This window comes from Malaya genurostris, chromosome 3 (assembly GCF_030247185.1).
Source record: "Malaya genurostris strain Urasoe2022 chromosome 3, Malgen_1.1, whole genome shotgun sequence".
Lineage (NCBI taxonomy): Eukaryota > Metazoa > Arthropoda > Insecta > Diptera > Culicidae > Malaya > Malaya genurostris.
This window is the reverse complement of record NC_080572.1, coordinates 185,045,307-185,060,559: the sequence shown is the minus strand read 5'-3', so window position 1 is coordinate 185,060,559 and position 15,253 is coordinate 185,045,307. Positions and strand designations below refer to the sequence as shown.

Sequence of the window (15,253 nt, the reverse complement as noted above, 5' to 3'; positions counted from 1 at the left end):
GCCTATCACGAGGACGTTGACTAACACATTGATCGCATTTTTCAAATTGATTCCGAGGGGAAAAAATGAGCGTAATAATACGTTTACAGAATTTGCCCTGGTCGGCAAACGCATTGGATGTTCGTAATTTTTTCAAAGGCCTCTCTATCCCGGATGGCGGAGTTCACATCGTTGGTGGCGAAATGGGCGATGCCTTTATAGCGTTCAGGTTTGTATATCGTTAGTTTTCGCTATCTTGTCGCGTTCGCTACAAGAAAAACTGTGATCTGTATTAATTAGAAGGAAAAAAAAATCAGCACATATGTAGCCTTTGTACCAGATAAGTTGGGAGCACAGCTCGAGGTTGGGTCACAAGGGGTTGCGATTTGTTATCTAATGGGTTATCGTCGTTTGCGACTTCAATTATGGAACTTCGGTTATAATTCTTGCAAAACGTTTTGGATGTTGTAACAACGTTCGTGTGACGTATGTCCACAGTTGCACAGTAAGCAGTACTCTTCCGGTTATTCAACACTGTTCGATAGTCAATCGATGCAACATGGGGGGAATAAGGAAGAGTTTTCTAGAAAGTAAGACTGGACAGTACATGCTACATTCATTCGTGCAGCATATCGCATGGTTCAATCAGCAGGTTTTCTTGCCGATTGCAGCGTGATGATGAGTTCACTCTATACCGGTTTTGTGCTGGTTCTGCACGTTGCCAGTGTCGTTGCGTTTTAAAGCAGTGAATGATTTGATAATCGCCTCTGGTCGTTTTAAATGGGTTTCGCTTTCATCCACGATCAAGTTCACTTAATACATCTGCTTACATAGAGCTGAGTGGAAAATGATTTGTGTACTAAATAAATGCGAGAACCGATGGGTTTAATAATATAATGCATAGATTATTTCGACTGACCTGAAGTATATGTAATAAAACGAGTTTTCTAATATTGATTGTAACGCGTATTTCTAACATGATGCCAACGAACAATTTTTGTGAAAACAAGATGCTCTGCAGGTTTCCTTTTTTAGAGAGAGAGAAAATTGTTCGGACAATCGGGTTCGCTGAACCAGGTAAGTAGTAGTTGTGCTTGTGGGGCATCATAAATGTGAATATGGAAAAGCATGCATTTGGGTTACGTGAAACACGATTGGTACAGGAAATATACCACCGTTTTGTCACCTTTTATTGGTTCACAGAAGATGTGTGGATTTACTTTGCATTCAATTTCGTAATTGATTTTTGGTTACCTCTAGTTTTTGGTGTAGTCTTGACTTTCTCATAAACGCCGAATGCACCATAATTGTCGCTAATTTAATCCCAAAAATACACTTCATATGAAGTTTATGCATTTTGGCAGCGACTAACATTATTACCATTTTATACATTTTCCAACCATATTTCTTACGTGTAGGAAAAGGGGTAAAGCGGGACATTTTGGTTGTATAATTTTTTTCACTATTCAAATGAGATATTTATTGCGTATAAAAATTTTCATTGTCTTTAGTAATTAATAACCCGACTCAAAACTGTTTTTATCTTAAATATTCGTTACGTTTAGTAATTGTTCAGAACGATCTAAAAAAAGATTTTACCTCATTTCGTCTCATGTAAGAGGTAAAACGGGGTACATTGAAAAATCACACAATAATGCCGTTTACATTAACAAATGTGTATGAATATTTGAAAAACCAATATGGTTGATGGTTAGAAAATTATTAATTCATTTTTACAAAAATTGTTCAAAAATTACATCGAGTAGAAAGGTAACTTTTGTATACAACTCTGTCGAAAAATAATTAATAAAACGATTGCAACGAATATAAAATTAATTAATATCGTTTTTTGTGCATCGAAATTGTATTTGTATGATTTACCATAGTTTGTTACATGTCTCTGAGCGCTGAGAGCAATACCCCGCTTTACTCTACTCCGCTTTGACCCGAGAAAACATTTTTCTTTCCGACACGTAGCAAACACAATAATGTTCGGAAACGAAAAACATAATACGCCAAAGAGAGCACTATGGAATTTATTATGATAAAGTTCGAGGGTGTTTCAAAACGAAATTACATTTTTTTTCGATAGCTGGCACCATAAACTAGAAGAGATATCAACAAAACTTCGTTTTGCCCCTTTCCTTGCTTTACCACTCCTTTTCCCTATAAGATAAGAATACGGAAAATTGAAACCGTTTGACTATTTTGTAATAGAAAATAGCTTGATTCAAATAGAATCGACTGATTCCATTATTGTATTACTTTGTATTGATTTGCTAAAATTATAGTAAACGGTCGAACGTTCAGATGAATTGTTTAAAACATATTGGATGTTTTATTTTGTTTTCAGCGATTGCATAAATTGTTTCTTAGCTTCGAGTGCGAAAGTTATTTACACTACCCGTACTTGCATATCAGTCCCATATCGGCAAAATCGGCATGTCGAGTAAAAGACGATCATAATTTTTTTTGATTTATTGTGCTACCTAATGTTAAATCATGGTCGGTAATACACCTTTGCTATTCCAATATTGCAACAAATGAGATTATTGAAATTTACACTGAATGGGACTGATATGCGGGTACTTTACATATGGGACACATTTTACTTAACAAACCCTTAACTTTTATTGCATTTTCTTAGAGTATATCGAGGATATATTTCATTCCTCAAGCTAATTCAAAATTGGCGATATGGGACTGTTATGCGAGTATGGACAGTACAGATGTTGACAAAATCATTGTATTTATTATTTACACAGCAAATAAAAAGTACCTATTGATTGATTTCTTATTTAATTTCGAGCTTGTTTAAAGTTTTTGAAGCGCAGACGAAAAGTTTAATTTTTTGTAAAAACTGTATAATTCGGTATGGAATTTAGGAAATGTGTATAAATTGTGTATTCTGTATGAAATCTGTATGCGCATGTAAAAATCTGTATAATACGAATAAATCTGTATAAATGGCATCTTTGCTACTAACCTTAATTTGACAATCCAGCAGCATTGTTTACATGCTCGCAAGGCAATTTAATTTAACATAAGACTGACAGGTTCGTGTAAAACCTAATGGAATGATGTGTAACAACTCGAAATGAGTGACACACCACTGACTTTCATGCAAGTATTCAAAATTCAAATTGTTATAATTGAAACCAGAAGCGTCTATCGAAATCATCAATAACTAACGCTCGTATATTTTTTGTACGAAAAGCAGTATATTTTGCGTTAAAAAAATAAAATCCAGTACATCGACTTTAAAAAAAAAACAGTACATTTTGCAGCACTCATTTAATCTAACAATAGTGAATAAAATACAAAAGTAAAAATTATCAGATGATTTATTTCTATAACCTTTTTATGATTCTTCTTTTGCAAGGTATTTATAGTTCAATATAAACCAAAAAAATACATGAATTAACCATCAACAATTTGTTGCACAAAAATTCAGTTATTAAAAAAAACTAAATATTTTATACGGTGATTGTGATTTAGTGTGTTATTTCTTTTGTGGGGAAAATTTTCTTTTGTTTTGAATGAAGAAAATTTAGCAAAATTGTTGTGACGCGCTCTGAACACGAGTTGATTAATTATCAATTACTAGCTGACCCGTCGAACTTCGTCTCGCCCACAAATTATTTGTTCGAATTTATGTTTTCGGACAGCAGAATTGTCAAACGACTAAACGGATAATGTTTCTCTTCATTTGCACACATTTTCTACATATGAAAAACCAGACCCCAACGTTTTCCTTTTCGTTTTTTGTTATTTTTGGGAGGTTTTACAGCTGCAAAATGGTGGATTTTTTCGTTAAAAATCGTACTTTTCGCTTATTTCTCAATAGTTTTCCACGAAAAAATTACAAAATGTTGTTCGAATGATATTTTTTATCAAGCAAAACATTTGAATTTATTTTGATGCACGATAATTCTGAAAAAAAATCTCTAATATAATTATTTTTTGCATCATTCATATCCACCCCCCCCCCTAAAACAGCATACAACGAATTCTGAATAGTCCGTTTTTAAGGAATACTTGAATGTTCACCCGATGCAACAGAAAAAAACTTTAAAGCAGTTCTTTGTACAGATTTTATGCAGCGAGGAAGTTTTCTCAGAACTTGTTCTGTATGTTCAAGTTGCCATAAAGTGCTACGCGTACTTTAGAGCTCTAATAAAGGTACTTCGGAATTTTTGGTTGCTTAGAGAGACTACGCTAAAATTTTAATTTGATATTATACCAATTTGAACATTCTTCGCAGAATTGTGCGCTTAGTCTAATCTAAATTATTAGAAAGAAAAACGCAAGGATAATTCCTTAGTGTGACCTTAGCGCTTCTACAGCATAATCTTTTTATTGATTCATTCAAAAATTTTCTGATTTATTAAACTCGCGCCCGCGATGACCAATGAACTGGTAAATGACATCAGACCATTTTCTCCTGCCAACAACGGTCTTCTAGAACAAGTCATATGCATTCCGTCATTGAGTCATTTGGCAAGCAATAATGTTGATACCCAATTGAGCACGTGGCCCGGAATGACGAACCACATGAATCAAGTTTTCACACGCACACAACTCGTTGCGCGCCAAAAGATTCTTTCAACGATCTAGTATTCCTTTCTTTCGACGGCCAAACACTTATGCAACTCGTTGCGCGCCCAATACCAATTGTAGATCTAGCAATCATTGGCGACTTTTTCAGTGGAAAATTCCATTGTCCATACAAAATAACTTTATTGGTTTTTCCCACTTTTCCGGTAAGTTTTCCTAATTTTTTTGATGTACGAACCCGGTGAGGGTAAAAACTGATCAAACAAAAAAAAATCATCTCAATCCGTCCATCCGTTCTTACGTGATGCGATTACAAAGAATGATCTTTGCATTTTTATATATATAGATTCATTAAATGGTTTTCATTAAAAACCATGGCGAAAAAGAGAGGAAGATACCAATCCATTTAATCTTTACATGTATTCATATTCACTACGTGTTGTCACTTTTCTTTCTGGCGTTTTGTATAGCGGCAAATAGAAATACGATGCGTTAAAAATTAAAAGTACTGTGGTAATTTTTTTGATATGAAAAATACAGTGCACTTTAAATGGAAAATACAGTACATTTAAGGGTAAAAAACAGTACGCTGTAAGTGGGTCAAAAATAAATTACAATACTGTAAAATACAGTACAGATATGACTGTTATCAATAACTGATAGTTACAAAAAACCAATTGAATTGATATTTTCCTTAGTTCTAGAATTTCTAACTCCTTGAATGTGAACGTATCGAACAACACAACGCGGTGGTAGTATTCTTTTCACTTAGATGTTACTCTCATGTACTTAACGAAAGTCGTTTCGTCGAAAAAGTAATCTCACCAAAAGGTTTTTTCAACTGAAAACATCGTATAGAGCATACAAATTGCTTAAATTTTAATTAAGATGGAATGATTAGAACTAATGCATTCCAGACTGGCGGTCTGTTAAATGTAAACGACTGTTTTATTGCCCGATGTTTCGACTGTAGATTTTAGGTTTGGTTATTTTCGCACCGTCGGATGCTGCGACCTCTCGTATACAACCCTGTAACCACCTCGTTTACTCGGTCTACTTAAAGCTAAGTTTCTTTGATTTAGAACGATACATTTGTTCATTTGCGCTCAATTCACGGAGATGCCCCGCGCCTGACAGATACACCAAAACAAATGCGGTAATGCTTAGTGGTAAATAAAGTGTAAAAGTTCTCCTGGAAATTATGTTTTGCGGATCATAAATCAAAATGAAAAATTCAATCTGAGTTAAACACGGAGTATACATTTTTTTCTATCGTTTCATGTAGGAGATATTTCAGATATATGATTTTAGGTCTACAAAACGGGCGTGAACACTATCATCTTTCTTTATTTCAAATCAATTCCAACACAATAATAAGACATTTGCACGATTTAGCAAAATTACTCTTCCGGCGAAATGACTCTTTCGGTGAAATGACATTTCTCGAAATGATCCGGCGAAATGCCATTCGACAAAATGACTTTCGGTGGAATGGCTTTCGGCGAAATGACTTTCGGCGAAATGGCTTTCGGCGAAGCGTCTTTCGGCGAAACGGCTTTCGGCGAAACGGCTTTCGGCGAAACGTCTTCCTGTGAAACGTCTTTCAGCGAATCGTCTTTTGACAAAATATCCATGATTCATTTTGACTAAGCATTTCAGTTTATGAATTTCAGTAATCGCTACTCAAATCATGAGTTATGTTCATTAACAATAACCATACCTTTTGGACATTGTTTCGACCAGTATTGCGTTGTCGATGAATTTAAATTGTACATTTGCAACTTCATAATCCTCCACACATTTTCCATTGGGTTGGCATTTGACCCGGAATTCCGCTAGCGTATATAACCATTTCTATTATTACCCGTATGTTTGTCCTCTTCTCATATATGACTTTCGTTCGAACTTAAAGTTGTAATCGAAATCAGGAATCAGAAAAAAGGCGAGTGAGTAATGTCAGAGACATAACTGGATGTCGTGAATACGAAAACAACTGGCATGTTCCTTAACACTTCCGAATATCAATTAGTTGATCAATTGTATGAATTATGCAAGCATTCCCCCTTTTCACTACTAGAATTTTAAACGATGAACCTGAACTAAAGTTCAGATTATTTACATTAAACATTCTGAAACATATAAATATTATGAAATAACCCGTATAGTTCTTTTTAATTAAAATACAGATTAATCAGTATACGTGGCAACCCTGTTTCGCACGGCATATTGCCAAACGACCCCCATACTAGTATAAAGATGTGTTCTATGTCACTAATTTTATTTTTTTTATTTGAGTGAGTCGTAATAGAATGTGTTAGTGGCGGTGCAAACTTTGTCTATTTCCATTTTGATAAATCTGATACTTTTGGTATGAAAGAGAAAATTCAACTAATTCTTTATGATGATCTGTAGCACTGAAAAGTGCTTTGAATTTTCACGACCAGCAATATCCGCATTTAGATCCAAGATAGTTCTTTGCGTGTACACTGATGACTTCAGCTGGCAGGCTTTTGGTGTGGTTTCAATGTATGGCCGGCCCGGTGTTACTCTCGTGTGTGTTTTCTGTAACCGTTGCTCACAAAATGATAGAAAAAGTGGTAAAATCATCTTTTATATCGTTAAAGCAGCACATATTTTGTTCTCTTCCTCATAACGCGTTCAGATTGGCTCTGGCGTTCTGAAATGGATCAAGTCAGACAGGTTTTTCAATAGTGTACTATTGAAAAACTTCAATGTTGTTGCGTTCAAGTTGAAAAATTTCGAATCTATTGGTAGTTAGATTATATAAATCCTTCCACAGATCACTGAGCTATTAGCTTTCGAAACACGAGAAAGGCAAACAATCGTCATGTGTTTTCCTCTTTGATACTCGTTGATACCAAACATTCCGATAAGTTTAATTTTGAACTATTTGAAATTATGTCACACCACTGAAAATTTTATCATAAAATGGTGATCATATTTCCGATGGCATGTAGCAAAAATTATGTTGATACGTTAGATGCAACAAGATGCAAGATATTCACGGTCAAAAGCACTCTCTTAAAGGGTAATTCAATTTTGAAAAGGTGCCCCATAGTAAAGTAAATCGTTTTCACGACGAAAGTTCAAGTGACACGATCTACTGGTTCTCTTAAATTTTGCACTTTTGTGTATTTTGTGTGAAAAAAATACATACGATTTTTAACACGGATTCTCGATATAGCACGGATTTTTTGCATGCTTTTATTAATAAGACGGAATAATGTTGCCTGATTTCATTTTGTATCGTACGTATCCTCCATATGTAAAAAAGAATTTGAGGTGTTTCGTTTGGCTACTGCTAACATTGATATCATACACCACGTGAAAGTGAAAGTGTCTGACAACAAACTCTCAAATAAATTCTGAGCTGAGCACATCAGCTGAGACATGTGACGATTCAAAATCATACTACGATTTCTTATCGAAGCCTAATTGATTTACAAAAGTTTTTTCGGTATGTATTCAGATACTAATGAAGTATAAACAGGTGGGGCAAACATAACGCTTTTGTGTAAGTCAAACTAATTTTGCTTTAGCAATCCCAGTAAAACCTTTTTTCTTTCGTCATATCGCTCGAACTAATCGGCATTGCATCAAAGCAAACTCCTGGCATTACATTCCTTTTGTGGAATTTGGCATTTCTGTTTCAACAGATTTCGCAGCCGATTCTTAAGTGTACAGAATCATTGCATGGCTAGTACTATGGATCCTACTGACACTAATACCGTTTTCGTTTTTGAACCTAGACGCGGGCTACTCTGACTCCGAGTAAAACGAACACGTGGTACGCGCCCTAAACAACAACTCATGAAAAAAAGAAAAAATAAACAAACTCGGCTGGATGCGTGGTGCGACCCGAGAAAATTTTCAGAGCGAAACTACGCGATTGGAGTCCGATCTAGAGCGACCTCAGGTTGCTAAAACAAACATATCAAACGTTTTTTGGCGACTCTGGGTCAGCTTTCGGGCTGCTCTGATCAATAAACGAAAACGGTATAAGAATCCTTCCAGGTCGGGGCTCGAACATACGCATCAAAGCATGTCTATTTTTCATGTATATCGTCATACCAAACTATTTACAAATTCAAGCATGCTATAGTGTCTGCAGCACCTGTTTATATCACATTGCTCAGATACAAAGGTAAATTTTCCTTTTAGGGAAAATCGAATACAAAACCTTTTTTAAAGTTCTACGTTATTTTTTGTTTATTTTCGTTTTTATTCAACTTTAAGGTTTAAGATAATTTTTGGAAAATAAATCAAATTGTCGGAAAAAAATAATTTTTGAAGAGAGCTACTGATCTTAATATTTTTCGAATTCACTTTTCAGGGGTTTTTGGCTGAACTATGATTTGATGTAACAACTAATTCCATCAAAATAATATTTGCAGTATCAGTCGTGGATTTTTCTGTGAATCTTTTTGATCTTATCATTTCGTCGATATAATAGCTTTACAAAGAAACTGTTTATCGAAAAACATTCCCTGTTGGTTCCAAAGCTCACTAAATTGATAAGTTTTTGGTTTGTCAAAAGAATTATTGTTATTTCAGTTGTTTGTTTTGTTGTACTTGACTTGCATTTATGTTTTTGAATCAAGGATTCTCTATCTATTGTAGGACAAAATAACCTGATACCTTAGAAATATTCGCAATTTTCAAAGTTTCGCAAGTTATGTTATTGAATTCCATATCTTTTTTTTCTTACCGAAACCTTACAGAATAAATATTTACAAAATTCAGTACCGTAAGTATCAAGTGTAACTGATAATATTTTAATTAGGTAATTGTTAGTCATTCTTATAAAAAAGTAACGCAACTCATGTGGTATCTTGAATTTATCCAATTAGAATTGGCATCAGTGGGGATCGATTCTTAGATCCTGTCAATCCTCATACGAAATCGATTTAGACTCCAAAGAGATATCGACCACTTTGGGAATCCTTGGTTTAGATTTTTTTTTAGATTTCTCGGTAGGTTGTGTCGTTGCAAACAAATCTTTTCTTATAAAAATTACAATTACATGGCCTACGACTGAAAGAGTAAGAGTAAGTAAATAACACTTTTCATTTTCCGCAATCCGTTCCATACTCAACATTTCTAGAAATTTTATAACACATCTAATCATGTATTAACAGATAACATAGGTATAACCACATATTAAAATTATCTAAATTTAAACTAAAATGACAAATAGCAACAGCATTTTAAAGGATCGAACAAAATAGAGCAGTATATAATTATTTTAAGCAGTATATGTTGTAGATTTTTTTAATGTAAAAGATGTTACCTAGCATTTTAATATTAATTTCGAATTCAAATTTCATGGGTTTTTGGGGAAAATGAAGGCTGAACTATGGTTTGATGTAACAATTAATTCCATCAAAATAATATTTGTAGTATCAGTCGTGGATTTTACTGTGAATCTTTTTGATCTTATCATTTCGTCGATATAATAGCTTTACAGTGTGACTATTTATCGAAAAACGTTCTCTGTTGGTTCCAAAGCTCACTAAATTGATAAGTTTTTGGTTCGTCAAAAGAATTATTGTTATTTCAGTTGTTTGTTTTGTTGTACTTGACTTGCATTTAAGTTTTTGAATCAAGGATTCTCATTCTATTGTAGGACAAATACAAATGATAGTTCCCTTTTTAGGATCGCTTGCGAAATATTGTAGTCATACGCTTCGTGGATCGTTCACGAGAAAAGATGAGAGCATTTTGAGGTATTCAGTTCAATCATGTCAACGTTGCATCCCACTGTGACAGCAAGAAATCTGAAGCTTTAGGATCGTTGATAAGATGAAAGAGTTTAAAATTGTCCGAAAATGATAGTTTTCAACATTGCGACGAAAAATTTGAATAGTTTAAGTATAGTTAAATTTTAAACGGTACCAGATGACTCCCTTGAGAAGCTCCAGAATTCGCGACGAATGGTGAAGTAGTGATAAGTTCACCAATTTTCGGTTCGTATCGCTAATTCCAAGCTTGTCGAGTTTTACTAATGCAATCTAACGATTAATCTTATCAAATGTAATAGAAAGTTGTGTTAATCGCCCTTATTCTGAATAACGACGTATTGATTTTTCGATCGAATGTGGTTCGATCGAATCATAGCTACCGTTGATTTTGCTAGCGTTATGGGGAATACAAATGAAATACGAGGGAAAAAACGATACGACGTTATTCAGAATAAGGGCGAATGACATCAATTTGATTTTGGATTATTCAAGAAGTGCATGACACAAGATTTGGCGACGTAGGTCGTTAAGGCATAAAACCGTGCTGAGTATCAGATATGTAAAAGCAGCTGTTGTGAATGTTATAAACGAGGAAAATGTAAGAGTTCTTGAGGATTCGGGAAAAAATACAAGACGTAAATGGAAACTGAACAGCTTTGTCAATGAAGACTTCTTGACCATATCTTCAGCACTAAACGCGGTATATCATCAGGATCAGCATTTGATAATGATTTCAGTTTTAAACATGCGTTGTTTGCGACGACAGTTGTACACACTAAACTCCTTCGGTATTGTTTTCATCTTTTGACGAGCTTAGAACAACCGAAATACCGAATATTCTTATGCTGCCGATATATCAGCAATAATAAACATTTGTTGACAGCAACATTAACACCGCCTTGAGGTACCGCTGTGAAATGTTCATTTTACTGAAAAAATCAGCTAACGAGGATGGAACAGCTGACATCGATAAACCAATTTAAGTGTGTAATCATTGGATAAGGACCAATCGTAGAGTGAAGTGGAACATTGATAGCTGCCAGGATTTGTGGATTAGTCAAAGTTTTTTCGAAGGAAACTACTGAAGTGATTACGGAATAATTTATAAACAAGAATAAATATAAACAGGTTGATGCTTCCTATCCAACAAAGAGTGTACAAGTTGGTGAAACTGCTTCTTCCTTTTTTTTTTTTTTTTATTCAATAATATAATTATTTTTAAGGCACACTGCTTTAGCTCTAAGGTGCCAAGGACTTTTTCTAATTTTATTAACGACTAACTTAAAACTAGGATAGTATGATTGGATAATGTTGTATTGGGGTCGCAGTGGTCGACTTTGGCAGATCCAACCTTCAGCTGGCGATCGGCACCGGCCGGTGGGTGGAATATATCATGAGTCTTCCAGATGACGTTGGCCGCATCCCTCGGTCTGTGTGGGTCCGCGGGAAACACCCCCAGGCTACGAATACCCGGCGGGTGGCCCGCATGACTAGAGCGACCTTCCGTGGGCGATGATGGTGATGTAAATATAACGAAAAAATATAGAGAAGTAAATATTGCGGAAAACGAAGTAAAATGGGTATATGGGAACAAAATGACTAAGAACGACAGAGATCTAATTAGTTGACATCGAGATGGAGAAGAGACGGGGAGGGGGGAAGCGAAAAGGTTAGTGACAGCAAAAAGATCTTGTTAGTTCCGATGAAGATGGTGGACAGATGAGGAATCGGGATAATCGGCGGAAGTTAGTGTCGAGCCTGCAGGTGAAAATAATTCTTAGCCACAGTTGAAATAACGTCGATAAATAGGAGGAACTTTCTAAGCAAGATGTAACAGATTACACTTGTATATTAATGTGTTTGAGGAACTGGTATATCAGAAGCATATATGAACTATCCCGACTCGCCAACACATCCCGAACCGGAACCTCAGTCGGTCTACCTCGGGCCCTGAGGGATTCCAATAGCTCCGATCTGGCGTCGCGATACTCTACGCACGACCACACGACATGCTCGATGTCCTGATAACCGTCGCCACAGGTGCAGAGCCCGTTCTCCACGATCCCGATACGCCGGAGATGTGCGTTGAATGTATAGTGATTTGACATGAGTCGTGACATAACGCAAATGAAATCACGACTCACGTTCATCCCCTTGAACCAAGGTTTCGTCGATACCTTAGGGATAATGGAGTGTAGCCATCGTCCCAGTTCGTCATTGCTCCATGAAGTTTGCCAACTTTCGAGAGTTTTCTGACGAGAGATACTGAAAAATTCATTGAAGCAGATTGGTCTTTCATAAATATCACCTTCTAATGCGCCCACTTTAGCCAATGAGTCTGCCTTTTCATTGCCCGGAATGGAACAATGCGAAGGGACCCAGACTAACGATATTGAATAAGACCGTTCAGATAAAGTTCGCAAGTGTTCCCGTATTTTCCCCAGGAAATATGGGGGATACTTTCCTGGCTTCATTGCCCGGAGAGCTTCTATTGAACTTAGACTGTCCGTGACAATGACGTAATGGTCTTTGGGCAATGTTTCAATGATCTCGAGGGTGTACTGAATAGCAGCTAATTCTGCGACGTAAACTGAAGCCGGATCACTGAGTTTGTAAGAAGCGGTGATGTTTTGATTGAAGATGCCGAAGCCTGTGGACCTGTCGATGTTTGATCCATCAGTGTAAAACACCTTTTCACAGTTGACTGTTCTAAATTTATTATAAAATATATTAGGGGCCACTCGAGGGCGTACGTGTTCCGGAATTCCACGAATCTCTTCTCTCATGGATGTGTCGAAAAACACAGTAGAATCAGAAGTATCCAAGAAATGAGCACGGTTGGGAGCAAACGAAGAAGGATTAATATTCTGAGCCATGTAATCAAAATACAAGGACATAAAACGGGTTTGAGAATTAAGCTCAACTAACCTTTCGAAGTTTTCAATCACCAGAGGATTCAAAATGTCGCATCGAATGAGCAAACGATTTTTCAACGGTAAGACGCCCGTCAACACTTCAAGACTCATCGTATGAGTTGATTGCATGCAACCCAAGGCAATACGCAAACAACGATACTGAATTCTTTCCAGCTTAATGAAATGGGTGTTCGCGGCGGATCGGAAGCAGAAACATCCATATTCCATAACGGACAATATCGTTGTTTGGTACAATCTGATCAGGTCTCCTGGGTGGGCACCCCACCAAGTTCCGGTTATTGTACGAAGAAAATTGATTCTCTGCTGGCATTTTTGTTTCAGATACCTAATGTGACATCCCCAGGTGCCTTTGGAGTCGAACCAGACCCCGAGATATTTGAATGTGAAGACCTGAGCTATGTTTTCACCCCCTAGTTGAAGCTGTAGTTGTGCTGGTTCTCGCTTCCTTGAAAATACAACCAGCTCAGTTTTCTCCGTAGAGAACTCGATACCCATTTGAAGAGCCCATGTGGATAAGTTGGCAAGAGTATCTTGTAACGGCCCTTGCAGATCGCCAGCTTTGGGTCCTATAATGGACACAACGCTGTCGTCGGCAAGTTGTCTTAGCGTGCAAGATGTGTTGATACATTTATCGATGTCGTTTACGTAAAAATTGTATAAAAGGGGGCTTAAGCATGAGCCCTGAGGAAGACCCATGTAACTGAATCGTATTGTCGACAAATCACCATGCGCGAAATACATGTATTTTTCGGACAATAGATTGTACAAAAAGTTATTCAAAATTGGTGAAAGACCATGCTGATGCAACTTCTCAGATAGGATATTTATAGAAACTGAGTCAAAAGCCCCCTTGATGTCTAGGAAAACTGACGCCATTTGTTCCTTACGAGCAAATGCCATTTGAATTTCGGTTGAGAGCAACGCAAGACAATCGTTCGTTCCTTTGCCCCTGCGGAAACCAAATTGTGTATCTGAAAGTAAGCCATTAGTCTCGACCCAATTGTCTAGACGAAACAGAATCATTTTTTCGAACAATTTCCGGATACAGGAAAGCATAGCAATCGGCCGATACGAATTGTGATCGGAGGCTGGTTTTCCTGGTTTTTGAATGGATATCACTTTCACTTGTCTCCAGTCATGTGGAACAATGTTGTCCTCAAGGAACTTATTGAATAAACTCAGCAAGCGCCTTTTGGCGGGGTCAGGCAGATTTTTCAACAAATTGAATTTTATTCTGTCTAATCCCGGGGCTTTATTGTTACATGACAAGAGCGCAAGTGAGAGCTCTACCATCGAAAACGGTGTTTCGTTTGTATTTGGTGTCGCGGCGCGGGTGATCTTCTGTTCCGGAACAGAGTCTGGACATACTTTTTTAGCGAAATCGAATATCCAGCGGTTAGAATATTCCTCGCTTTCATTCGTTGTGTTATGATTGCGCATTCGTCGGGCTGTGTTCCAAAGAGTGCTCATAGATGTTTCTTTTGTTAGGCCGTCTACGAACCGACGCCAGTAACCGCGTTTCTTAGCTCTAATCAAGTTCTTAATTTTAACGTCTAACGCCGCGTAATTCCGGTAATTATCAGGTGTTCCATTTTTTCTGAATATTTTATACGCGGAGGCTCTCTCCGCGTTTAAATTTGTGCACTCTTTGTCCCACCACGGGTTGGGAGGACGGATGTTAGTTTTTGCGCCGGGTACACGTTTCGTCTGAGCTTGAGTCGCGGTGTCGAGAATCAAGCCAGCCAAAAACGTGTACTCTTCCTCCGGAGGAAGTTGTTGTGTTCTTTCAAGTTTCTCAGATATCGCGGTCGCATAGCTATTCCAATCAATATTTCGTGTGAGGTCATAGGAAACATTGATTGTCTTCGATGGTTTTGAGCCGCTGGTGATTGATATTACGATCGGTAGATGATCGCTACCGTGGGGATCAGGAATTACCTCCCACGTGCAATCCAACCGTAGCGATGTCGAGCAAAGTGATAAATCCAGCGCACTTGGTCTTGCTGGTGGTGCAGGAAT

The 15,253-nt window shown here is 36.9% G+C and overlaps 1 protein-coding gene across 1 annotated transcript in view; it reads left to right on the top strand.

Annotated features, from left to right (window-relative positions):
• The window catches only part of LOC131439217 (putative uncharacterized protein DDB_G0282133), a 93,063-nt gene that overhangs the window by 23,324 nt on the left and 54,486 nt on the right, over positions 1-15,253 (top strand). Inside the window, exon 2 of the mRNA XM_058609975.1 lies at positions 1-208. Coding sequence (XP_058465958.1) covers positions 66-208 — 143 coding nt within the window. The 5' untranslated portion in view covers positions 1-65. The remainder of the gene's footprint in view (positions 209-15,253) is intronic.